General features: G+C 44.4%; 1 protein-coding gene across 1 annotated transcript; it reads right to left on the minus strand.

The window, feature by feature from the left end:
* Positions 1-26220, minus strand: TAP1 (transporter 1, ATP binding cassette subfamily B member). The gene is made up of 11 exons (XM_083351224.1): positions 26057-26220; positions 17930-18044; positions 16493-16623; positions 15459-15664; positions 14027-14224; positions 11958-12086; positions 11638-11826; positions 9229-9402; positions 6357-6516; positions 3281-3417; positions 1-727 (listed from the first exon to the last, which is right to left on the minus strand). Exons 1-11 carry the CDS (start codon positions 26193-26195, stop codon positions 482-484), a joined length of 1824 nt encoding a protein of 607 aa, XP_083207350.1. The 5' UTR covers positions 26196-26220; the 3' UTR covers positions 1-481.
* Between the last annotated feature and the right edge of the window lie 1562 nt (positions 26221-27782).

Genomic DNA, 27782 nt, shown 5'->3' on the forward strand with positions numbered 1-27782 from the left:
TTGGTAGTTAATTATATCCCATTTATAAATAACTCAAAATGGCAAACACACACAAATATCCCTCTTCCTGGTTTTCCCCACAACAACCCTGTGAGGTGGGTCAGACTGAGAAAGACTGACATCCCTTAAAAAAAGTACTTACAGTATTTTAAAGAGCAGCCTTCTATGTGATTCCCTGTGGGATCATCTGAAACCCTCCATTTTTCTTTGGTTTCGGCAAGACAAGCTAACAAGCCGCCATCTACTTAAACTCTGAATATCTTTTCCCCCACACACACCTAAAAAAATGTTTCCTGCTGCCACAACATTTAAACCGTGACTTCTAAACAGCAGCTTTAGAATTTTCGGAATGACCAACTGTCAAATCAACGAGAGTGTCGTGTTGCTGAGTCTTCTCTCCATTGTACCAAGCTCGCAGGTGAGCGATAGGTGCTGCTTTGGGCTCCAGACCGGAACACCTGCCTGTTTTCACATCCAGTTATCAATCCCTATTGTTCCCATTGGGGCTGCTGCTCCTGTTCCCCTCTGCCCCATTTGGCTGCTTCTGCAGCAGCTGCCAGTAGAGCCCCTTCTTCTCGACCAGCTCCAGGTGGGTCCCCTTCTCACGGATCTCCCCGTCTTCCATGACCAGGATGAGATCAGCCTGCTCCACGTCGCGAAGCCGGTGCGAGATCAGGAGAACGGAGCGGCTGTGGCGAGCTTCTCCCTTGTAGATTTCTTGCTCCAGCTACGTGAGGCCAAACATGGGGCGTCCGAAAGAGAAGAAAAGTTAGAAAGGCGGGGGGGGGGGGAAAGGGGGGAACCACAAGGCCGGGTCAGAGAGAAAGTAAATAAGTTGGGCATCGGGGAAAATGAAAAAAAAAGTACCTCACCCGCCATTAACTACAACCTCCATGCTTGCTTCGTCACCTTTCCTGCTAAGTGTTTCTCCCATCTTGGCAGCCTGAAGAGGGGTGGACCACCATCTTAGCTGGGGAATTCTGGGAGTTGAAGTCCACCCAACTTCAAGCTGCCAAGGTGGGCACCTGAAGTTCTCAACTTAGAACAGTTTGTTTTAGTGACCATTTTGAAGTTACAATGGCACTGAAAAAAGTGACCTCTGACAGTTTTCATATTTAATGACCGTTACAGCATCTCCATGGTCAGGAGTAGGCAACCTTGGCTCTTTTATGACTGGTGGACTTCAACTCCCAGAATTCCTGAGCCAGCATGGCTCAGCTTGGAAACCTCTCCCTTTCCCCTCAGCATGGCTGGCTCAGGAATTCTGGGAGTTGAAGTCCACGAGTCATAAAGCGGCCTAGGCCAGGGGTAGGCAACCTTGGCTCTTTTATGACTCGTGGACTTCAACTCCCAGAATTCCTGAGCCAGCATGGCTCAGCTTGGAAACCTCTCCCTTTCCCCTCAGCGTGGCTGGCTCAGGAATTCTGGCAGTTGAAGTCCACGAGTCATAAAAGAGCCAAGGATGCCTACCCCTGTTTATGGTCATGTGATAAAAATTCAGACGCTTGGCAACTGATTCATATTTATGAAGGTTGCAGGGTCCCCAGATCACGTGATCCCCTCTTGTGACCTTCTGAGAAGCAAAGTCAATGGAGAACCCTAACTTTAAAAACCATTTGACTAACTTAACGGCAGTGATTCACTTGCCACCATTGTGGCAAGAAAGGTCATAAAATGGAGTAGAACTCACTGAACAACTTTCTCACTTAGCAGCAGAAATTTTGGGCTCAGTTGTATATAGAAGGATCCTGAGAAAAGGCAGCCATGAAGGTGGATAGGCAGTCTAGCTTTCCTATAGGAAGTAAGCCGTCACTCTTCTGATATAAAGAAAATCAAGATTTACTCTATCTGTGTATCACCTCTCTCTCTCATCTGTCTCTATCATCTATCTATATCACTATCTATCTCTATCATCTCTCTTTTCTCTCATCTCTGTCATGTATCACTCTCTATCATCTATCTATCTATCTATCTATCTATCTATCTATCTATCTATCTATCTATCTATCTATCTATATCTATCATATATCTCATCTTCTATCTCAGATTGTTGGGGGCAATAAGCTGACTTTGTAATAATGCCGCTTGGGTGTGTGTGTGTGAAAGCCCTAATAAGCAGGCATATGCATAGGATGAAGGCTACTGCTAAGCTTGTAAGCCGCCCTGAGTCTTCGGAGAAGGGCGGGATATAAATGGAATTTAAATAAATAAATAAATAAATAAATAAATAAATAAATAAATAAATAAATAAATAAATCTCTATCATCCATAACCATCATTTCTCTTCTTTTCTCTATCATCTCTTACTCTGTCAATCTCTCTCTTTCATCTCTCATCTGTCTCATTCTATCATCTTTCTATCCTCTCATCTATCTGTATCATCTATCACTATCTCTATCATCTCTCTTTTCTCTCTCATCTTTCTCTCTCATGTATCATCTCTCTCTCTCTATTTTTCTATCATCTATCACTTATCTATCTCTAATCTATCATATATCTCTCATCTATCTCATCTCTCTATCATCCATCACCATCTATCATCTCTTTTCTCTATCATCTTACTCTATCATTCTCTCATCTGTGTCATTCTCTCTATCATCTATCTTTCTATCATCTATCCTCTATCCATCTGTTTGTCTATCATCTATCACTATCTCTCTGATCTATCTTTTCTCTCTCATCTCTCTCATGTATCATCGCTATCTATCTTTCTATCTTATCTATCTATCTATCTATCTATCTATCTATCTATCTATCTATCTATCTATCTATCTATCCAATCTATCATCTCTCTCTCATCTATCTTTGTATCTCTATCTCATCTATCATCCATCACCATCTATCATCTCTCTTCTTTTCTATCTCTATCATCTCTCATCTCTTAGTCTCATCTCTCTCTCTCTCTCTCTCTCCTGCTTTTATTATTTATTATTAAGATACAGCAAACATATCTAAGATACTTCTTCCTCCTGTTTTCAGGGCTGTTTGGGGCCACTAACCCTCCAATACCCCCCACCCTTCCCTCCACCCCCAATATAGACTTCCAGTGGAAACTGGAGGGGAGGGGAGGGTCTGTCTCTCTCAGTTCCACCTGCTACCCTGACCCCAGCTGGGCCAAGCAGAAAGCCTTCTCCTGTTCGAAAATCTCACTGTGGTTTAACGGAAACCCCACAGAATTCTTCTGAACGTTAGGCCACTTCCTCTTTCCTTTGCTGCTTAAATTCTGCCCATAATTCGCCTTCTCAGAACATTTCTGCCCCCTGGTGCCCACCATTCTCACCTGCTTCTGGTTCGCCGTGTCCAGGGCGCTGGTGGCATCATCTAGAATCAGGACGGTGGGGTTTCGGATCAAAGCTCGGGCGAGAGCGATCCCTTGCTTCTGCCCCCCGGATATCTGCTTGCCTGCTTCCCCAGCACCTGCAGGAAGAGACAGAAATGGAGGCGTTCTGCGGTCAGACCCTCCCAAGCTTCTTGCTTGTCCATTTTCATTCTAAGAACTGCTTCGTTGATCCCCTAATGCAGGGGTCTTCAAACTTGGTCCTTCTATGACTTGTGGACCAACTCCCAGAATTCCCCCAACTAGCACATGGAGAATATGCTTTAAGTCAGGGGTCTTCAAACTTGACCCTTCTGTGACTTGTGGACTTCAACTCCCAGAATTCCCTCAACCAGCACATGGAGAATATGCTTTAAGTCAGGGGTCTTCAAACTTGACCCTTCTGTGACTTGTGGACTTCAACTCCCAGAATTCCTCAGCCAGCGTGCCTGGCTGAGGAATTCTGGGAGTTGAAGTCCGCAAGTCATAGAAGGCCCAATTTTGAAGACCCCTGCTTGTGGACTTCCATTCCCAGAGTTCCTCAGCCAGGCATGCTGGCTGAGGAATTATGGGAGTTGAAGTCCACAAGTCATAAAAGGGCCACGTTTGAAGACACCTGTTTGTGGACTTCAACTCCCAGAATTTCTCAGCCAGGCACGCTGGCTGAGGAATTCTGGGAGTTGAAGTCCACAAGTCATAAAAGGGCCAAGTTTGAAGACCCCCTGCCCTAATAGCTTAATTCTGGAATAATGACCCCCTTTTTACATCACATCCGGTGCAATCTTTTTTCCTTTTTTAATGTTTTATTGATTTTCTAATTTTACATTTAAGTATTTAAAAAGCAATGTGGCGGCTGAGTTAATCGATAATTCAATGACATCTTTAGTCCCGGTCTCAAAGTACCCCATGAAACATTTCCTCTCTTTTCCCCTTAGTTTTTCCTGTCCCAGATTTAAACTAATACGTATTATTATATCAATTAAATAAAAAAGAACAGTCTTGCATTTATCAATAATTTTTAGCTTATACATTATCCTGGTTATTTTAACATTCAGTCTTTATAGACAATCAATGTCCTAATTAGTTTTTCCCAATTTTTAGTTTCCCATTAATATTTAAATTTAACATTTAATATTTGTAATTTCCAAGTTTTAAGTAATCAAAGTTCCCCTTTATCACAATTCATCACAAAATCTAATATTCAGGATACACGTCTTATCTATTTGACTATATTCTATTTCTCACCATCTTCCATCATCTAATTAATAATACAGTATAACATTCTTATTTTCTATTATTTTCCAAACGTCTTAGTCACCAAAGTTTCTCTTGTTTCAACATCAAATACCGCCTCTCTTTTTCTCTTAATATCTACTATCTCATTTTTAAGCTAGTACAGTTCTTATTATGTCGCCTAAGTAAAAACATGTTTATTATATTTATCAGTATAAAAAGGTAAAGGTGCTAGTCATTTCCAACTCTAGGGGCCGGTGCTCATCTCCGTTTCAAAGCCGAAGAGCCAGCGCTTGTCCGAGGACGTCTACGTGGTCATGTGGCCGGCATGACTAGACGCCAAAGGCACACGGAACGCTGTCACCTTCCCACCGTAGTGGTCCCTATTTTTCTACTTGCATTTTTACGTGCTTTCGAACTGCTGGGACGAAGTAACAGGCGCTCACTCTGTTACGCGGCACTCGGGATTCGACCCGCCAAACTGCCAACCTTCTGATCGACAAGCTCAGCGTCCTAACCCACTGAGCCACTGCGTTGCTTCTCTTAGCTTTTATATATGTATCTTATTTACTTTTATGTTCAACCTTTATAAACAAATCAATATTCAAATTTAACTTTTAATAGTGATACTTCCAAGTTTTAAATGACCAAAGTTTTCTTTATCTCAGTTCATAACGAAATCTAATATTCAAAGTACACATCATGTCTATTTGAGTCTTATTCTATTTTAATCCTCACTAATAAGTCAAAACCTCAATTTTCTTCAGCCTTATGCTAGTTTTCTTCCAATCTTTTCGCCATCCTGTCCGATAGCTGGCAGGTTGGTGGAACATGGCAACTCATCAGGCCTAGTCCTGCCTCTTCCTTGGGGTCAAAGCTCCACAGAGCCACAGACAGATGTTTTTCCCCCCCAATAAAGGAAAACATCTGTGGGAAAGGATTGAAATGGGGGGGGGTTGTCCTGGGTACACTTGGAGCACGGCTGTTTTCTTGCATATGTTTCCATACCTGCCCTACACACCGTCCTCAACCTAAGGCCACAATTGAGCCCAACATATTTGTTGCTAAGTGAGACAGTTGTTAAATGAGTTCTGTTCCATTTTATGACCTTTCTCGCCAGAGTGGTTCAGTGGATTGCTGCAGCTGCCAAGGTAGTAACGTGGTTGTCCATGGGATCTGTCTCCCCCACTGACTTTGCTTGTCGGGAGGCCGTGAAAGGGGATCACATGAACCCGGGACACGGTGACCATCACAGCTACAGCACTTAAGACGTATACACTGGTTCGTAATGCTTTGCAGCCCTCTGGTTTACAGAGTCAGCATATTGGGTTTGCAGCCTGCTGGTTTACAGAGTCAGCCTATCTGCCTGCAACAAACTGATCCTCATTTTTACCAACCTCGAAAAGGACGGGAGGCTGAGTCAACCTTGAGCCGGTCAGGATCGAACTGCTGGCTGTGGACAGAGCCACCAGGACTCTTCATAAAATACGAGTATGAATATGAGCCGGTTGCCAAGCAGTCTGAATTTTGATCACATGACTGTGGGGAGGCTCCAAAAGGTGGCAAGTGTGGGAAATGGTCCTAACTCACTTTTTTCCTGTCTCGCCATAACTTCAAACGGTCACTAAACAAACTTGCAAGTCAAGGACTACCGTAATTTGGGTGATGAGACATCTGCAAGAAAACAACCTTGCTTGGAAAGCACCTCAGATGTTTTCTGCTCCTTGATAACTGCCCTGTGACCCTCTTTAATCAGCCCCGGACACCCTGCGGCCAACCCCTTGCCAGAGACACGTGGGACCCCTACCTGTGTCATAGCCGTGGCTCATCGTGGAGATGAATTGATGGACTCCCACTCGCTGACTAGCCTGGATCACCTTCTCTTGACTTTGGTTTTCCAAACCGTAGGCAACGTTGGCATGCAAGGATCGGGCGAAGAGGGTGGGATTTTGGCTCACCAGCACCACCTACCGGGAGGGGAAAATAACAGGGCGTTTGATTATTCCAAGCAGTTTGGAAGCAGGACTCCAGATTCGGTCCCAATAATAATAATAATAATAATAATAATAATAATAATAATGATAATAATAATAATAACAACAACAATAAAAGTTGGAAGGGACCTTGGAGGTCATCTAGTCCAACCCCTGCTCAGGCAGAAAACCCTATACCATTTTGGACAAATGGCTATCCAGTCTTTTCTTAAAAACTTCCAGTGTTGGAGCATTCACTGAGACAGGTTGTTCCACTGGTTCATTGTTTTAACAGTCAGGCAGTTTCTCCTTAGTTCTAGGTCGCTTCTCTCCTTGACTAGCTTCCATCCGTTGCTTACTGTCCTGCCCTCAGGTGCTTTGGAGAATAGCTTGACTCTCTCTTCGTTGGGGCAACTCCTGTGATATTGGAACACTGCTATCATGACCTCCCTTGTCCTTCTCTTCATTAAAGTAGACATACACAATTCCAGCAACCGTTCCTTATATCTTTTAGCCTCCAGTCCCCTAATCATCTCTGTTGCTCTTCTCTGTACTCTTTCTAGAGTCTCGACATCTTTTTTACATCGTGGTGACCAAAACTGGATGAGGTATTCCAAGAGTGGCCTTACCAAGGCATTGTAAAGTGGTATTAATACCTCATGTGATCTTGATTCTATCCCTCTGTTAATGCAGCCTAGCACTCTGTTGGCTTTTTTGGCAGCTGCAGCACATTGCAACACAATCTTGTGTGTGTGTGTGTGTGTGTGTGTGTGTGTGTGTGTGTAGGTCTTGGCGTATTCAGGTCTTTTCCCATGAAAGATTGATAGTGTCTTGGTGACGTTTCAACGAGGTCCCACTCGTCATCTTCAGGCTGGTGTCTTAAACTAACAAAGAGAGAGCGAGCCTGTGGCCTAGGGGTTAAAACAACTGCTTAAGATGCAGGTTCGAATCTCAGAAGGGTATGGCTGACTGATGAGAACAAATAAGTTTGAAATGATCATATCTGTCTCCCTTTATTCTTTGTTAGCAAGCCAAAAATTTTTTTACACAAATATGAGCTGCCACTGCTGTGGCTACTCCCTGTAGATGGCCTTGCGTTAGGCTGAAACAGGAAATAAGATTTGTCCCGTGTTTGGGACTTAAGCAAGTGCATTCTAAATACTTAACAAACATTTAACACATATCTCCCTTGCTTCTCAGCTAACAAAGAGAGAGCGAGAGCCTGTGGCCTAAGGGTTAAAACAACTGCTTAAGATCAGTTGGCTCAGGTTCGAATCTCAGAAGGGTATGGCTGACTGATGAGAACAAATAAGTTTGAAATGATCATATCTGTCTCCCTTTATTCTTTGTTAGCAAGCCAAAAAACAAAATTTACACACACACACACACAAACACACACACACATAGAGAGCATGTGTATATGTGTGCTGTTATTTATGTGTACACTTTTGAGAGTAGGCAACAGAATTTCATTTTTAATGTGTGCCAGGGTGCCTACAGTGAAAAAAACCCCCACAATAAATGTTATTTTATCTAGTTTATGGGGATCCCAAACAAAGCAACACCCATTCCCCCAACTTTGGAAACTGTAATACAGGTAGTTCTCAAATTAGAAATATTTGTTTACTGACTGAAGTTACAACAGCACTGAAAAAAATGACTTATGGCTAATTTTCACACTTATGGCCACTGTGGTATTCCCCCCCCCCCCATGGTCACATGATCAAAATCCAGGTGCTTGACAACTTGCATGTATTATGACAGTTGCACTGTCCTGGGGTCATGTGATCATCATTTTTAACCTTCTCAGCCAGGTTCTGACAAGATAAGATAGGCAGCCTGCATATTGCATACTAGGCAGCTGTATTAACCTCTAGGCCACTGGCTCTCCTCCCCTTTTGTCAGCCAGACCAAGGTAATATATGCATAAGTTTTTTTCCGGTCAGACCGGAAAACTGCTATATTGCACTTCTATTATTATGATTAGTATGCAGGCTGCCTAGGTTCGAATCCCACAAAGGGTATGGCGCTAGCTGATGACAGCAAAGACGCTCGAAATAGCTATTCTAGTCTCCCATTTAACTCTTTAACTCTTTGTCAGCAAAAAGAAATTCGAATACACAATGTATCGCAGTAGCAACTTGAGCCCCGCTTAACGCTCCTAGGTTGGAGCTGCAAGGCAAAAGAAATCATAATAATATAACTGCAATATAGCAAGTTCAAAAACCTAAAGGTGCATCGATCAAACCGATCTGAACGGAAAAAACTTACACATACACACACACACACACTCTGTGTTTCCCTGAGTCTGAGTCTTAGATTCATTTTTGCTCCACAAGATGCGTTAGGGCTTATTTTGCGGTTAGGGCTTATATTCTGGAAAATACAGTACTAAATGCCTCGGTGTGGCTGACTATCTTAACTGGGGCTTATTTTTGGGAGGGCTTCGATTATGAGCGCTAGGGATTTTCCAGTTGGGCCTTATTTTCAAGGACCCACGGTATATACCTACCCAAAGCAAAGTCAATGGGGGGAGCCCACTTTACTTAACGACTGCATGATTCACTTAGCGATGGTGGCAAAAAAGGTCGTAAAATGGAGCGCCAACTGCCTAGCTTAGTGGCAAAAATGCTGGGCTCAGTTGGGGTCGTAAGAACGAGGACCAGCTGTCTCGGCCACTTGTCTTTACTAGATCGCATCCCTTACCTTTTGATGCAGGAAGTGATGCTCGTATTCGCTCAGCTCTTTTTTGTCCAGAAACACCTGCCCTTGCTTGGGCTCGTAAAACCTCTGGAGCAAGGCCACCACCGTGCTCTTCCCGCACCCGGAAGGACCCACCAAGGCAGTCACAGTCCCATGACGCAGCTCTAGAGACACTCCCTGGAAGAAGAGAACACCGAGTATCAATTCTATCCAACTTAGAAATAATAATAATAATAATAATAATAATAATAATAATAATAATAATAATAATAATAATAATAATAATAATAATAATAATAATAATAATAAAGTTGGAAGGGACCTTGGAGGTCATCTAGTCCAACCCCCTGCTCAGGCAGGAAACCCTATACCATTTCAGGCAAATGGCTGTCCAGTCTCTTCTTAAAAACCTCCAGTGTTGGAGCATTCACCCCTTCTGGAGGCAGGTTGTTCCACTGGTTCATTGTTCTAACTGTCAGGATGTTTCTCCTGTTGCTTCTCTGCTTGATTAGTTTCCACCCGTTGCTTCTCGTCCTGCCTTCAGGTGCTTTGGAGAATAGCTTGACTCCCTCTTCTCTGGGGCAGCCCCTGAGATATTGGAACACTGCTATCATGTCCCCCCTCGTCCTTCTCTTCATTAAACTAGACATACCCAATTCCAGCAACTGTTCTTTATATGATTTAGCCTCCAGTCCCCTAATCATCTTTGTTGCTCTTCTCTGTACTCTTTCCAGAGTCTCAACATCTTTTTTACATTGTGGTGAGCAAAACTGGATGCAGTATTCCAAGTGTGGCCTTACCAAGGCATTGTAAAGTGGTATTAATACTTCACTTATTCATACTGCAGTTTTGGTTTCACTGTTGGCCGGGATGGGATGGGACGGTACTGCAGCAAGCTCACGGTAGGGCCCCATCGTCGAACAGTTCTCCTCACCTTTGCTGGGCTGCCTATTGGCTTATTTCTTCCTCTGAGCAGAAACTATTAACAAGGAGAGGACTAAAATCTCTTCCTCCTCCCCCTTTGCTTCTTAAGTTACTCTTCGGCCTTGATATGTATCGCTGGATGCTCTCTCCTTTGGCCAGCACTGACAATGGAGTCAATTGGCTAGCATCTGAACATGGAGATGAGTAAGACTACAAAATGGCCTTGGGTTCCCAGATTGGGCATGGAGCATCTCTGACCATTGAAACTGAATTAAATCGCATTAAGCCAAGTTAGACCTAAGGCTGCCGTGGCTGACCTAAAAAGCTAATCTAGGTTGGGTCTGGCCAATACCTGGATGGGAGACCACTAGGAAATCCAAGGGCTGTAGGCTAGACTGGGATGTTGACAAAGCATCCCACATTGTTGCCAAGATAACAATACAAATGCATCTTTAAAATCACTGTGAGTTGTGTTCGTCCTGAAGGAAGCTTTATTTTTTTTACAGACCTTACAGGTTTCCATACAGGTTTCACTGACTATCCTGGAGAGAAATAATGGGAGTTTCACCTCCTGACCTCAGCTACATTTTGATTTTTCTGGCTGCATTCACACAACACACTTGACCAAGTCAATGTATGACCCACAAGATGAAAACCTTGGGTTACCTTTAAACCTGGCTTAGTAAGTTGTGTGAATTCAACCCATTTGACTAGTTTGTAATTTCATCTTGTCCTCCAGAAGTTGTGGGGGCTCCATCACTGATTTTTAAGAAGAGATTGGACAACCATTAGTTTGAAATGGTTTAGGGCAGGGGTAGGCAACTTTCCCTGGACTGCAAGGCAATCAAACCGGTCAGTCCTAGAGGAGATCAACCCTGACTGCTGTTTAGAATGCCACATCCTGAAGTTGAAACTCAAAATACTTTGGTCACCTGATGAGAAGGAAGGACTCACTGGAGAAGAGCCGAATGCTGGGAAAGGTTGAGGGCAAGAGAAGAAGGGGACGACAGAGAATGAGGTGACTGGATGGAGTCACTGAAGCAGTAGGCATGAGCTTAAATGGACTCCAGAAGATGGTAGAGGACAGGAAGGCTTGGAGGAATGTTGTCCATGGGGTCGCGATAGGTTGGACACAACTTCGCAACTAACAACAACAACAGGCTCTTTTATGACTCGTGGACTTGAATTCCTCAGGAATTCTGGGAGTTGAAGTCCACGAGTCATAAAAGAGCCAAGGTTGCCTACCCCTGGTATAGGGTCTCCTGCTTGAGCAGGGGGTTGGACTAGAAGACCTCCATGGCCTGTTCCAGTTCTGCTATTCTGTTAAGAATTGGCCTAACCCAGATTATCAGGGTTATTCAGTAACAAGAGTTAGGTGATCACAGGATGATAGGGACTTGATCTCAGGTAGTTCTCTTCATATCCATTCTTGGTCCCACACCCAAGGTATTGTGATTCCCTTCTCAGAATCCAGTCCCCATCACCAACCTTCAGCACTGGAGAGTTGCCATTGTTAGGGTAGGAGAACCAAACATTTTCGAGCTTCATGTCTCCTTTTAAATTGGCGGGCGCCAAAGTTCCTGAGGGCTTGATTTGGGGTGTCCGGTCCATATATTCAAAAGCCTTTTCTGATGAACCTACGGCTTTTTGCAAAGAGGGGTAAGAAGAAACGAGGACCTAGGAGACACACGAAACAAGCATGGTGAGATGAGGGACACATTTTGAGGGGGGGTGTTTTCACACCTTTCTGGGCTTCCAGGCTGAGGCTGAGTTTCTTCCCCCAGTGCTGGGCCAGTCACAAAACTTACCCGCATCACTGTGGAAAGCTCACCCTCCTGTAGGACAAAGGTGACAAGAGCACCACCACTCAGCTTCCCTTGAGTGACCAGGTGTCCTCCGTAATAGAGAATCCCCACTTTGAGGATCAGTTGTAAGATCTGGAGGAGAAAAAAAAATTGGGGATTAGCATGGAACTCCTTGGGGTGCTCTGAGCTGGGTTGTTTTCCTGCAGACGTCTCATTACCCAACTCGGTGGCATCATCAGTACTAGAAGGGAGTGGGGTGTGCAGAGAGGAGGGGGAGAAGGAGGTGGTGGAGGAGGAGGTAGTGGAGGAGGAAGACTGTGGGGTCCTTGGTGCTCTCTGAGCTGGCTTGTTTTCTTGCAGACGTTTCATTAGCCAAACCAGGTGACATCATCAGTACTAGCACTGAACACTAGAACTGATGATGTTACTCAGTTGGGCAACGAAACATCTGCAAGAAAACAACCCAGCTCAGAGAGCACCAGGGACCCCTCATTTCAACCTGAGCTACAAATATTCTCCTTTATTAGTGTGAAACTCTCTCCTACGTCCTCAGGGAAGCAAATGCATGTCAGCATGCTGCCTGCTTCCATTATCTACCCAGGCTCCTACAGTTGTAAGATTTTTTTGTGTATTTGAATCAGTCTTAATTCCTGGCAACTAACAAGCTCCAGATGTCTTCTTTGCCATTGCCTGCTTCTTCTCTGTGCTGAGAGAGACGGCCTGGCCCAACTGTGGCTTCAGGCAGGACTAACACTCACAGTTTCCTAATTTTTCTACCCCAGTATCTTAATCCCCTATACCAGAAGTCTCCAACCTTGGCAACTTTTAAGACTTGTGGACTTCAACTCCCAGAATTCCTCAGCTAGCCATGTTGGCTGAGGAATTCTGGGTGATAAAGTCCACAAGTCTTAAAGCTACCAGGTTTGGGGACCCCTGCCCTACATCAGAGACAGTGCCAGAGATTTTAGCATAGCTCGGTGTTGTTATTCAGTGTCAGCCTGTGCTCCTAGCAGCTGAGTCCGAGGAATCTGAGGGGGAGGAGGAATTTGGAGAGACTTCCGTGTCGGAGGGAGGCTCTGATGCACTGCAAGACTCTCAGCCTGGCCCCTCAAGTCGTGTTCCTCATGAGGCTCAGCTGTGTGAGGAGGAGGTGTTGGATTCAGAGGAGTCACAGCTGAATCTGTTCAGAGATGCTAGAAGCAGAAGGCAATCCAGCAGACCAGAGTAGAGAAAATCAATGAGGCAACTCAGTGCAAAGAGGAGAAGGCATTGAGAAGCCACGCCTTGGGACAGATAATAAAAGGGGAAGGTGTGGGTGGTGCTGGTTGCTGAAGGAAACCATTCATGGACATTCAAAGAGAACCCTGGTGTGTTCTTGCTAATCTGTTTGACTCTTGTTTGTTGTTTGACTCTTTTTTGATGTTTTGAATCATTTATTGAAGAAAATATTCTGCTGCTTTTTTTGTTTGAAAGACTTTATCATTTTGGAACTGTAAATAAATTTGGTTTGGGTTTTTTCCAGCCTATTGATATGTCAAAAGAAAAAAGGGGTTGTCCCTGTCATATAAACAGGGCCGGTCATAGGTTGGAACAGAACACCCGGTAGGTTTAAGAGGGAAAGTAAAAATAAAAATAAATAAAGTAAGTGCCTTAATTAAATCCTCTCTCTGTCTCTCTCTCTCTGTCTCTCACACACACACACACACACATACAGAGGTAGATAGATGATAGATAGATGATAGAAAGAGAGGTAGATAGATAGATATAGATTATACATAGATACTTCAATAGAGAGAGAAAGAGAGACAGACAGACAGATATAGGTAGATAGATGATAGATATAGATGATAGATAGATAAATGGATGGTAGATCTAAATCTAAATCTAAATCTAAATCTAAATCTATCCAAAATACTCAGCCCCACTCGCTCTGGAGGCACAAATCTCCCACGTGTCACACAAAATCTGGCATCATCCTTTGGGTGACCGAAGTTGTGCAACCCGCGCCACCTCACCCTCCAAGGAGCCCCAAGCGTTGCTCCCAGCCTCTCCACCCAGGTCTGCATCTTTACCTCAGGAACCCCTAGGGAGACAGCGTAGGCCAAGGCCTCCTTCTTGTTGAGCCTGTAGGTCTCTTGCAACTTCTTTTCGTAGCGGTCAGCCGCTCCGTCCTCGTTGGCAAAGCTGCGAACGGTGGAGATGGCCTGGAAGGTCTCCATTGCAACTTCGTTAGCCTTGGCTAAGGATTCCTGGACCTGCGTGGCCAAACTCTGGAAGGAGAGAGAAATAGAGAAAAGAGAAAGAGGAAAGATAACAAAGTATGTCCAAAATGGATTAGGTTAAAGGTGCTCAATGTGAACCTCCAAACTTTGTAATCAACTCTATTGAAACTTTGGAAGTGAGTAAATGGGAAAATTAATGAAACTATCCCAAAGATGCTTTTTCCAGGAGGCAACTGGACTTTCTTGTTCTTCTTTGAAGACGTTTTGCTTCTCATTCCATGAAGCTTCTTCAATTCTGACTGGTTGGTGGGGAATGAAAGGATTTATACTCCTTGCAGACAGCCATTCTTTCGCATTCTTTCAGTGAGTTAAGTTACCTGGAGGCTTCTCCGTGTCTCCAGGGTCACCTGAGTAGTGCAAATGGGTGTGGAGCCTTCTTGGAACTGTTGAAAGGGCTGTGTTGTAGACTGGAGATAGATGACGTCGTATCCCTCCCCCTCTGTTGAGAGAGGGCTGTTCAGTTTTGACAAAGATGGCCTCTTTGACCCCTCTTTCATGGGTCTTTGAAAGAGGCCATCTTTGTCAAAACTGGACAGCCCTCTCTCAACAGAGGAGGAGGCATCCGACAAACTACAGCCCCAAACCCACTTATACATCTTCGGGTGCCGGGTGGATGTGGCCCATTGGGTGGGTGTGGCACATTGGGTGGGTGTGGCTGCGGTGGTAATGGCAAACTCAGTGGGACTAAAAAATTCAATGAATCAATTCCAACTTTGTGAGATCTTTTTTTTCCCCGTGAGAAGTTGAAATTAATTGATTGATTGAACTTTTTTGGGTTTTTTGCACACAGCAGTGGAGGCCTAAAGCAAAAAGGTTTTATAAAACCCAGCTGAAGGCCTAGGACTGGAGTGACAGCACACATGCCCACAGAGAGACTTCTGCGTGCCACCTGTGGCACGCATGCCATAGGTTCCCCACCACGGGACTAGCCAAACCCAAGTTCCGCAGCCGTCCTTCGTATGTTTTAGTCTCTAGGCCTTGGATCATCTTAGTTGCTTTTCTCTGAATTTTTTTCAAAGTCTCAACATCTGTTTTGTGACATGGTGACCAAAATTGGCTGCAGTATTCCAGTTGTGGCCTTACTAGGGTTTTAATAGAAATAAACAGTATTTCTACCGCCCTCCTCAGCAGCCTCTGGGGAACTGGCCCATGGGCCTCTCCCCCACAGCACCCCTTGAGTGAGGCTGGAAGGGACCTTTGAATCACCCCACCCTTTGGTCACCTGGTAGAAGTCCCCCGTGAGTTTCGGCAACAGCAGGATGAAGAGCAGGGCCATAGTGGCAAATAAGGTCAAAGGCACAGAGATCCACAGCATCATGGCGTAGTAGCAGACGCCTCGGAGCAGGTACCACATCAAAAGGCTGAGATCTTGCGAGAGGGCTTCGCTCATGGTATCGATGCCGGACGAGATGTGGGAAGTGATGTCACCTGAGACGCCAAGAAGAACAAGCCCATCGGAAAAGCTGTCAGTTGGGGAAGGCCCGCACGAGCTGCGGCCTTTGCCTCTCCTGTTCGTTTTGGTGCCCATCTGTGGGACTGACTGCCCCATCCCTTCTTCCTTCCTTCCTTCCTTCCTTCCTTCCTTCCTTCCTTCCTTCCTTCCTTCCTTCCTTCCTCTTTCTTTCTCTCTCTCTCTCTGTGCCTCCCCGTCTCTCTCTCTCCTTCTCTTTTTCTTGCAAATGCTCAGACTTTAATTGATCAGGTAGTGGGAGCAGTTTAAAACCTATACAGTTCTCTCTGTAGTAGAAGGGGAAGTAGTACTTTTTCCCTAAGACAATTCCCCTTCGTGCAAAATCTGTGTAATATTGGGCATCCTTTTTTAAAGGATTTTTTAAAATATACATTTTACTATTACAACTTAAAAAAGAAGAGAAAAACTTATACAAACTAATAAAGGAGAAAAAAGAAAAGGAAAGCAAGGGGAGAGCAAAAAGGGAAAGGAAAGAAAAAAAAAGTTTAAAAACGGAAAAAAGGAAAAAAAAAGGATACCAAGCAGCTTCTGATATTCTTCAAAGCGGTTACATGTACAAAGTCCTTTTCTTTCAAATTGCTTTCGAAAAGAGATTTATGCCCTGACTCACAGCTAGAGCAGGTGAATTGTATTATAACGCACAGTATCTTTAAATTATTTACCGAAGTGTTATAGGTGATAGCATTTTTATTCCTGTATTTTTGGCTTGCAGCCTTGAGTGAAAGTTGGATCAGAAAGGCAGCTTCTAAGTAGAGAAACAACGAAGGGAACTGCGGATTCTCTACCTGTTCGATTAGCGCTGAAGAAGCCGATCTCCTGGCGCAGGACGGACCTGAAGACGGAGCCCTGGAAACGGGTGTGAAATCGGTTCATAACCGTATTGTACAGGAAGTCGCAGAGAAACTCTGTTGTAGCACTGAGAGGAATAAAAAAAAATCCATATCCATCATGACTCCATCTTTAGCTCTCTCCATTTTTTTTCTTCTACCTGCCTCATTTTCACCTCTTTCCCCCCTTATATGGGTTAGGGTTGGGGTTTTAAATATGTTTTAATTATTGTTTTAACCTTGGGCATTTATTTAATCGTTTTTAACTTTCGTATCCTGTTTTGTATTTATTGCCCTGTACACCGCCCTGAGTCCTTCGGGAGAAGGGCGGTATAAAAATATAATAAATAAATAAATAAATAAATATATCTCCCCTCCCCATTACCCATTTTATCCCCTGCTGTAGTCAAGAGACGGACAGCCTTGGTTTGCCTTTTTTTTTCTTTTGGCAATCCCAGGGTCGCCGTTTTGCAAAATTTTGCAAAATTCAAAATTCATCACAGAGATCATTACCTCAGGATACATGTTCTTTTACCTGTCACGGTTTTTATTGGTCCATCAAAATATAAAATACAAAGAGAAATTCAAAAAGAATAATAGAAAACTAGGAGGAGGGCGAGGAAGAGCAAGGGAAAAAAAATGGTGTAGACAAGAAAAAGACACCAACTTCCGGCTCTCTTTAGCACAGCAGAAGATAAGCAACGTTACAACCGCAACTTTTTTATTTTTATACAACAGCACGTACAAGCCATTTCTATAAAAATAAAGGTAAAGGTAAAGGTTCCCCCGCACATGCGTGCTAGTCGTTTCTGACTCCAGGGGCTGGGGCTCATCTCCGTTTCAAAGCCGAAGAGCCAGCGCTTGTCCGAGGACGTCTCCGTGGTCATGTGGCCGGCATGACTAGACGCCAAAGGCGCACGGAACACTGTTACCTTCCCACCGTAGTGGTCCCTATTTTTCTACTTGCATTTTTACGTGCTTTCGAACTGCTAGGTTGGCAGAAGCTTGGACGAGTAACAGGCGCTCACTCTGCTACGCGGCACTCAGGATTCGACCCGCCAAACTGCCGACCTTCTGATCGACAAGCTCAGCACCCTAACCCACTGAGCCACCGTGTCCCTTCTATAAAAATAATCCTAGCTAATTAGGAAAAACAAAATCAAAGTTGCATATATATATATTTTTAATTCCAAGCACAAAATCCGGAAGCAATGAGAACATTTCCAAATGTATTCGTTTGTGATCCAACTTTTCCCTGCTATTGTGACTAAAATGCATTGCAAAATTTGCTAATTTCCAACCATACTGCAGATTGATTCGTGCAGTGGTTAGAAATAGGCAGAAATAGTTTGGTGCAAATTTGCATTGGGAAAAAACCCCCAAACCCCATCATACCTGGCCAGAGTGAAAAAAGTCATCATGTACAGAGCATCCATGAAGGCCGAGGCTCCTTTCTTGCTTATGAGCAAGTCCGTCACTTGCCCAGTATAATATGGAATTGCCATCTCCCCTGAAAGACAGAGATTGAGAGAGATTGAGTGATTGTGTGTAGGTGTGTGTGTGAGAGAAAGAGAGAGAGGAGAGAAGAGACAGAGGAGAGGAGAGGAGAGAGAGAGAGAGAGAAAGAGAGAGAGAGAGAGAAAGAAGAGAGAAGAGAGAGAGAAGAGAGTAGCTAATTTTTTGTTGCCCAGGCCCAGAATGGACTTCTGGAAACGGCATCCAGACAGGGAACCAGCTGTTCACATATTTGAATCCCACCACTAAACACAGGAAGTCCTTGACTTATGACCGCAATGAAGCCCAACATTCCCATTGCAAGCGTCATAAATATGAGTCAGTTGCCAAGAATCGGAATTTTGATCACGTGACACTGGGGAACGGTGCAACGGTCATAAGTGTCCAAAATGGTAGTAAATCATTTTTTTTCAGTGCCGTTGTAACTTTGAGCGGTCACTAAATGAATTCTCATAAGCTGAGGACTACCGGTATTTGTAAAGGACCATGAAAGCTGCAGTTGGGTGAAGAAAGGAGAAGAGAATTGCAAGCAAGTACATTTTTCCTAGCAGGCCTTCTCATCAACATGAGCAGCCAAGTTAAATGTCTATGGTATATAGGGTGCCTGAGCAGGGGGTTGGACTAGATGACCTCCAAGGTCCCTTCCAACTTTTGTTGTTGTTGTTGTTGTTATATTATATTATTATTATTATTATTATTATTATTATTATTATTATTATTATTATTATTATTATTATCATCATCATCATCATCATCATCATCATCATCAAATCTGCCAGGTCATGGTTGTCCCAAAGGTGCTTTTTTCTTGTTTTTCCTTGATGATCTTTTGTTTGAAGACTTTTCGACATTTAGCTGTGCACTTTGGGACGAGTCTCCTTTGAACGGTGCAGGAATATGAATGGATTTCCAGAAAACACTGCAGACTACAGAAACCATTTGCGTTTCATTTTGAGATCCAGACAACACAGACGCATCCCCAACAGCCTGTGCCCAGTCTTCAAAAGGGAAGGGACCCAGGGCAGAAAACATCCTCCAGCCAAGAATATTTGTACTATTCAGGTGACCCTGAGAACATAGATAAACCTCCAAGTGGCCTCAATGGCTCTCTAAAAGAAGGCAAAAGACCGGCTGTCTGCAAGGAGTATAAATCCTTCCGTTTCCCACCATCCAGTCAAGAGCTGAAGAAGCTTCTTGGATGAGAAGCGAAATGTCTTCAAAGAAAAAAAACAAAAAAGTCCAGTTGCCTCCTGAAAAAAAGCACCTTTTTGGGAGCAGCCAAGTTATATATATTTTTTTTTAAAAAGGAAAAATTCTGTGGGCCTCTCACAGTTTCAGGCTTTCCTTTATTAAAGCAAGGGGTAATTTTTCAGAAACCTTGTCCCCGATTTAAGAGTCCTGTTCAATGTATTCCTTTATTTATTTAATGTATTCCTATTCCGCAGCAATCCAAAAGATTCTTGGTTCCCTTAAACAAAATAAACAACCCACACAGTATATATATAAAAAAACACAGCAATCCTGAATAAAGACAATATTAAGCAAAGACTAAGGAATGAATTGTGTGGGCGTCTGAAAACAACTACACTCTGGCTTTCGGTGTTGTGCAGTGGCAGGGTCAAAAGTAACAGGCTGCTTTAATTAATAGCAAAATTCTGCTGGCTTCATCCACATTATGAGTTTCAAAGCATTTTAAAAATACTTTTTGAAATGTGCACCAGGTAAGTAAATTCCTACCGTCTTGGTATGGATACTTGGAAATTTTTACTGCTATTTTTATTAATTTATTTTGCTCAAACTAAAATCACATTTCCTTTCTTTTTCCCAAGCAGAAATAAATCCAGGAAAAAATCCCATTTCCCCCCCCCCTACGGATGCTTTCAATTGTTACTTTGAAAGAATTTTTTTTTTAAAAAAAATTGGAGGCCCTATCTAGACATCCAAAATCACATTCCCAAAACTCCGGTTGTATTTATAAAAAGGAAATCAGAAATAGCTCAACTCTTGTGCAAACCGTTCAGGAGTAATGTGATATAGGAAAAATGCCTGCAATTAGAGGACATCTGTCAATTTTTGAATTGACAAATTCAGAGGAGGTGGGGGAGTGACAGAAAAATTAAAACAAAGATGCTGGGACGGCAGCTGAAAGAAAGCGGAGAAGAGAGAAGCTCTGAAGTAGGAAAGTTCCTGTAGGAAAGTTCTTTTGCTTTACAAAACCCTGATTATTCTTTACAAAGTCCTCGTTTTCCGCGAGAGCCATTTTAGCAAATTGCCTTTGCTGTTCCAAAGTTTCTGCCTCCGTTTCAACCATCCGTGCCTTGGAATGTGGAAACGAGGCCTGTCTGTGCAAGCATGCCACAGCTCTTTTCCTGAGCCTAATTTCGGTTGAGAATGAGGTCAGAAATAGCAAAGGGCACACAACACTGCAAGTCAACAGACAGCCGCCGTTAGAAGCGTCCTTGAATGATTTCTGCAATGTGTTAGAATTTTCCTGGAAACTTTGAACACCAGATTTTGTTATGAAGTGAGACAAAGAAAGCTTTGGTTATTTTAAAATTTTGAAGTATAAACATTAAAACTTAAATTTGAATATTGATTTGTTTGTAAAGGTTAAATGTAAAGCTAATTAAGATATACTTAAGCTAAAAATATATTGATAAACGTAATAAACATGTTTTTACTTAGCTGGCATAATAAAAACTGCATTAGCTTAAACACGAGATAATAGATATTAAGAGAAAAAGAGAGGAAGTATTTGACGCTGAAGCAAGAGAAAATTTGGTTACTAAATTCAAGATGTTTGGAAATTAATAGGAAATAAGAATGCTACATCGTATTATTAATTAGTTGATGTAAGATGGTGAGAAATATATGTTCAAATAGATATGTATTCTGAATATTAGACTGTGATGTATTGCGATAATGGGAGTTTTGGTTACTTAAAACCTGGAAACTACCGTATTTTCCGGCGTATAAGACAAAAAACCTTGAAAAACTTCTTAAAAGTAGGGGGTCGTCTTATACGCCAGAAAATACCGTAGAAATATTAAATGTTAAGTTAAATATTAATGGGAAATTAAAAACTGGGGAAAATAATTAGGACATTGATTGTCTATAAAGTGAATGTTAAAATAATAATTATTGATAAATGTAAGAATGTCATTTGTATCTAATTGAATTAATAAGAATGGTATTAGTTTAAATAGGAGACAGTAAATACAAAGGGGAAAAGAGAGGAAAAATGTAATGTAACAGCTTGAGATTTGCACTAAAGATACTTGCATGTCGTGGTATTATCGATTAACCCAGCCGCCATGCGGCTTTTCAAATACTTAAATGTAAAATTAGAAAACCAATAAAAGTTTTTTTTCTAAAAAAGAATTTTCGGTTTTGCTACGCCTAAAAAACACCATTTCCCCCATTCGACGCAACGAAAGCTGTCTTTTCAATACCACATTTCAAGTTTCTGCATACACAGGTGGTTCCTTGAATTGCAAGGGTTCATTTAGTGACCATTCAAATTTACAACAGCCCTAAAAAAAACCACCCTGACTTTCGAACCATTTTTCAGTTACAGCTTTTACAGCATCCCCAACGGTCCTGCTTGATCCCCTTTTGCAACTTTCTGACCAGCAAAGTGAATGGGGAAACCAGATTCACTTCAACAAAATCGGGTTTCTAACTTAACAACTGCAGCAATTCATGTAACAACTGTGCAAAAAATGTCGTAAAAGGAGGCAAAACTCACTTCACAAATGTCTCACTTAACAACAGAAACTTTGGACTCGATTGTGGTCGTAAGTCAAGGACTACCTTTAGGTGCAGGAATGCATGTAAAATGTGGTTTTAAAAAAATAAAAAAATGATCACACCATCGCGGCGTGTTTTTGTTCCAACGTGTAAAAAGAGAAAAACGATTTTCTATTATCTTTATCTTAACTTTGCCCGACTGTAGAAACCAGTTCTGCAGCCACAACTCTCTCTGGCTGTTTTTACTGGGTTTTGGATTAAAGTCCTCCATAAAATAAAAACGAAAAAACAGCTATGGATTCTGGGAACAGTTGCCTCCATAAGTTCGGAAATCCCCATGTAGGATAAGCAAAGAGGAGAGGAAGAATTAAATACTAAACTTACCGCTAAAATTGAGCCAGGAATTTGGGTCACAAGCTATGATTGTTAGATGGGTCTCGTGATGACCTCTCGTGATGATTTAGCCAATGTTAGTGCTTAGTCAATCTTTTGTGATGATTTATTAAGTGAATTATGTGGTTATTAAATGAACTGTGTGGTTGTATAAATCTAGCATAGATAATGGGAGTTTTTCCCCCAAAAAACATGTAGCAAATGGCAAACATGTGACTATGGGATGCTGCAACCAGTTGGACCCGTATTGCCCTGAAAATAAGTCCGGGTCTTATATTAATTTTTGCTCCAAAGGACGCATTAGGGCTTATTTCCTGGTTAAGGTTTATATTCAGGGAAATACGGTACTAAATGCATACATCTGGCTGACAATCTTAACCGGGGTTTATTTTTGGGGTGGGGCTTGTGTTACGAGCATCCTGAAAAAATCATGCTAGGGCTTATTTTCTGGTTGGGTCATTTTAAGAAGAGATTGGGCCACCATTTGTCTGAAATGGCACAGGGCATGGGTGTCAAACTCGCCGCATCATGTGATGTGTCGCGAAATATCGTTGAGGTTTTTTTTTTGCATTGTTGGAGCTGGGGTGGGCGTGGCCTATGTATGATGAAACCGGCCTGCGGGGCGGCAGTTTGACACCCCTGGTATAGGGTGTCCTGCTTAAGCAGGGGTTTGGACTAGATACGGTGCCCCCCCTAACCTTTTGGGCAGCAGCAACCTGTTGGTGGAAAGAGGTTTTCCTGCAGACCAGGAAGGAGCGTGGTTTTGTGTGCTGCTTGCATCCTGCCCATGGGGCTTCACTTGTTTGTGTGGACCAGTTTCTGGAATCCCGTAGCCCGGTACTGGTGCATGGACCTGGGGTTGGGGATGCCTGGATTAGAAGATGTCCAAGGTCTCTTCCAACTCTGTTATTGTCTAGTTGTTAAGCAAAACCTAAAAGTAACATTGCATTGTCACAACGTAAGTAGGTGCATGATGACATCACCTCCATGAGTGAAATGGGTGGGGCTTGGGCTGCAATGAAGCATCAATGTTTTTCTCATTTCGATGAGATATTTCTGCCGAGAACCAGGGCGATAATTTTTGTACGCTAGCTACTTCCGAGTGGGACTGTAGAATTTTGCTGTTTCTTTTCTCTCCCAAATCCCACCTCTAAATGTTATTTACTTATTTATGAAGCCATGTTTATCTGGCTGCTCAGGTCCCTAGGCCGGGGGTCCCCAACCCCCAGTCCGTGGACTGGTACTGGGCCGCGGCATGCCTGAAAGTGGGCCGACACAAACAATCAAAGCCCCATCCGCAGGATGCAGGCAGCACACGAAATCACACCCCCTCCGGTCCATGGACAAATCTCTCTCCACGTAACTGGTCCCTGGTGTCCAAAAGGATGGGGACCTCTGCCCTACGCAATCAAGATAAAAACGAAAGAAATTCAAAATCCATTATAGTACAGGAGAAAAAAAAATCAAGACAAGGGCCTAAAAAGCCACAATAACAATAGGACACCTCTACCTTCACCTCAGGCTCCATTAACTCTCTGCCCCCCCCCTTTTTTTTTTGAAAGAAGCCATTTCAATTTTGGACATTCTTAAATATCAACAGAAGGAGCTTTTTAGATTGCTCGGTTACAACAGAACGGTTTAAAAGATGGAAAATTCAAGTTGAACACCTTCATAATTGGATAGAACCCCTTGGGGAGTTGCCTAGAGGCTCAGAGGAGGATTTGGAGAGTTTTAAATAGATGAAGCACTAACATTGGCTAAATGTTAAAATGAGGGTTTTATCCTGGGGGCAAAGATATTTACTGTGAATGTGCCCCTGATTAAACAACTATCTTATCTTGTAGAGTGGCCCCCGGGACCGACATGCACACTGAAAGAAGACTTGCTGGTTGGAAATCTCCCTGGGATCAATGTAGGGAACCTTGGCTCTTTTATGATTTGTGGACTTCAATTCCCAGAATTCCTTGTGGACTTCATTTCCCAGAATTCCTGAGCCAGCATGGCTGGCTCAGGAATTCTGGGAGTTGAAGTCCACAAGTCAGAAAAGAGTCAAGCTTCCCCACCCCTGGGCTAGAGCTATATCAGGGGTAGGCAACCTTGGCTCTTTTATGTCTCGTAGATTTCAACTCCCAGAATTCCTGAGCCAGCATGGCTCAGCATGGAAACCTCTCCCTTTCTCCTCAGCATGGCTGGCTCAGGAATTCTGGGAGTTGAAGTCCATGAGTCATAAGAGAGCCAAGGTTGCCTGCCCCTGAGCTATATCAATCTATGTTGTTATTAAGTTGAAAAAATCTTTTTTAAATTTAAATTAATAATTTCCCCCTTTCTAGTTCCTGCATGTCTGACACAGGATGAGATGAGAAACAGAAAAAAGGCATCTGTCTGTATTAGGACACCTGCTTCTTTATTTTTTTTTTTGAAAAACAAAATATAACTCTCCCAAATGCAGCCATATAACAGAAGACTGGTTGGAATCAATTTAGAGTAGAATTTTTGGGTTGGTTCTGTGTGTGTGTGTGTGTGTGTGTGTGTGAATGACTGCATTGGGATGTCTTTGTTTTTCCCCCCATTAGAATTTTAAGTAGATATTTAATGCAAGCAGGGTCAAAAAAGACCACAACACTAACTCTTTTTCATAGATGCTCTTCATGCAATTAAAAAATGGAGAGGGCAGGACTCTGATCATATATTGCTTGCCGCCATTTTGACTTTTTTTTTTACTCTCCCTGCAACAAATCCTTAACACAGGTAGTCCTAGTTTTACAGGCACAACAGGGACCAGAATTTCCATTTCTAAGCAAGGTGTGGTTAAATGAGTCACTCACGCCATATTTTACCGGCCTGGTTGTTAAGCAAATCACTGCATTTGTTAAATGAATCGCAGTGCTTAAATGCATCCTGTTTCTGCTGCTGACTTTGCTTTTTCCGAAGCTGGCTGGGAAGGTAATATAATGATGATCAAATGACCCCAGGATGCTGCAGTCACTGTTAATACAGGCTGAATCAGAATCAGAATCAGCATAGAGCTGGAAGGGAGCTTGGAGGTCTTCTAGTCCAGCCCGCTGCTCAAATAGGAGACCCTATAGCAGACATGTCAAACACAAGGCCCGCAAAGTGGTTTCATGCGGCCTGCAAAGCCATCCTGGAAACAGTGAGGGAACGGCCCCCACTGCCTTGGCCCTGGCCTAGAGACCCTCCTTCTGCCAGAGACCCTCAGATCTGTCCCACTCCTGCCCAGGGCCCTATAGGCACCCTTGATGCGAACGATGTAGAGCTGGCCATGCCCACCCAGTAGGCCATACGCACTCTAGCCACGCCCACCCAGTAGGCCACACCCTCCCAGGCCACACCCACACGGCCCCCTGAGGGCAAGCCCAATGCTGATGCGGCCCTCAATGAAATTGAGTTTGACACCCCTGCCCTATAGTACCAAGGGTAGGCAAACTTGGCTCTTTTACGACTTGTGGACTTCAACTCCCAGAATTCCTGAGTCAGCACGGCTGGTTCAGGAATTCTGGGTATTGAAGTCCACAAGTCCTAAAAGAGCCAAGGTTGCCTACCCCTGCTCTGTACCACTTCAGACAAGTGGCTGCCAGGTCTCTTCTTAGAAACTTCTAGCGATGAAGCACCCACAACGTCTGGTTGACAGGCACCCAGATTTTGACTTAGGGTTGTTGCGATGGTCGGAAGTGCGAGGACCGGCTGCTAAAGTCACTTTTTTTCAGTGCTATTTGCAACTTCAAATGTTCGCCAAATGAAGAGCTGTAATTCGAGGACTATCGACATAAGGCCTTGTGGAAACTCTCTGTCGATTGTGAAGGTGAGGGTAAGGATCACATCTGCCCCCTCCAAAGGTCCACTTACCCATGCAGGAGATCACCATAAGCGCCATCATGGCCACAAACCACAGCGCCTCTGGCCTCAGGCAGGCGATGAGGCGCCCAAAGGAGGCCGAGGTCCTCTGTTCTGTTCCTCTGGGCCCCCAAGGGAAGAGGAGCAGCATCACCAACCCCAACACCAGGTAGTTGAGGGCAAGGATGTCGCTCCTGCCCCAGCAGTAGGCCAGCTCCAGGGCGCCCCCTTCCGGCTGGTAGAGGTACTGCAGGCTGACGTAGCCGGGCATCTGGAAGGAGAGGACCAAGGCGCCTTGCAGCAACAGCTTCCAGGGAAGCTTGGCCTCTCCGGAGCGGGCGAGGGTGCCCCCTGCGAGGGCGAGCGACACGCAGCGCCCCACGGCGACGGCCCATAAGAAAGCCAGAGGGTTCCCCGTGGGCGAGGGCGTCCACCTCCAAGCCGAGTGGAGGGCCAGGAAATCCAGCAGCATCCCTAGGGCGACCCAGGACCACAAGCCCGGCTTCATCGCGCCGGTTCTTAAGACGGGCAAAAACGGAGCTTGCCGCAAATTCGCTCGAGCAGCGCCTCGGGTGCTGGAAGAAGCCCTGGCGAGAAAGGGAAGGAAAGAAAACAAATGAGAGCAACGGAGAGAGAGGAGCGAAGTGGAAAGAAGGAGGGGGGGGCGGCTTTTCTAAGGACCGACTTACGGGCCGTTTGGAAGCGCTTCTCGCGGAGTCCAGCCGCCGCCGCCCGGCGCTTCCCGGTTTGCTGAGCTGCCTGTGGAGAAAGCGCGAGTGACTCGAGAAAAGGATATAAGAGAGCTCCTCCGCGGACGGCAGCCGCCTCAAACTGAACCGACTTACGGGCCGTTTGGAAGCGCTTCTCGCGGAGTCCAGCCGCCGCCGCCGCCGCCCGGCGCTTCCCGGTTTGCAGAGCTGCCTGTGGAGAAAGCGCGAGTGACTCGAGAAACGGATATAAGAGAGCTCCTCCGCGCACGGCAGCCGCGTCAAACTGAACGGAGGGGGCGGGCGGCCGGTGGCCGAAAGGCGACCCTTGGCGTATCTCCCGGACGGCTCTGGAAACCACCCCGGCCGCGGCGCTTCGCTTAGAAGCAGCTGCTTTCTCGGAAGCCGAAAGTGAAAGTAAAAAAATCGGAGAAAACAAAGCCAGACATCCGCGGGCGGAGAGAGGCGGTGAGGAGAACGGGGGAGATGTTAGGGGATTTCCAGAGAAGGCTGGCTCCAGGCAGGCCGGTTGCTCCACAGGTGTAGCTTCGTCCCACTAAAAATAGGTTAGGCAAAGAGTAAAAGCGATGCAGGAATGCGGTCGAGGAAAAATGGGGAGGGGAGGGGTGGGAGAGGGAGAGGATGCTGCCGCTCAGTGTTTCTCAAACTTGACACGCAACTTCCTCTCCCAGCCCTGGCCTTTTCGTGCAGAGCTTGAGCCCCGCGGTGTCTTGTTCCGCGCATACACACGTGCCCACGCGTATCAGATCTTGGCCCGCTATCCGCGCCCTCTTACTTGGAAGCGCGCTGGCCGCCGTCCCGGTTCCTCCCAACTTTCCGGGTCGAGTCCTCGGTAAGGGATTTGTGTGCCCTCTGTAGCAGTTCAGAGACACTCTTGCCTTCCTGCATCGACAGAAGAGTTAGACGGGATGTCTTTAAAAACAAAAGCTAACCAGCACGTTGGCTTCGAAGAAGAAAAAGCCTCCGTTGAAAAAAGGCGAAGTTTCGAAAGGCGAGGCCGCCATTTTGAC

This window comes from Vipera ursinii (genome assembly GCF_947247035.1).
Source record: "Vipera ursinii genome assembly, chromosome: 2".
In the NCBI taxonomy this organism is placed as follows: Eukaryota; Metazoa; Chordata; class Lepidosauria; order Squamata; family Viperidae; genus Vipera; species Vipera ursinii.

What these genes read in the sequence shown, in the direction of transcription:
- TAP1 (XM_083351224.1), bottom strand. Translation starts at nt 26,195, where the DNA reads ATGCTGCTCCTCTTCCCTTGGGGGCCCAGAGGAACAGAACAGAGGACC. An exon ending in ATCACTTCCTGCATCAAAAG is followed by an intron (nt 6,517 to 9,228) that starts GTAAGGGATGCG and finishes CCCTCCCGGTAG; the next exon opens with GTGGTGCTGGTGAGCCAAAA. An exon ending in GAGCCACGGCTATGACACAG is followed by an intron (nt 3,418 to 6,356) that starts GTAGGGGTCCCA and finishes CTCTTCCTGCAG; the next exon opens with GTGCTGGGGAAGCAGGCAAG.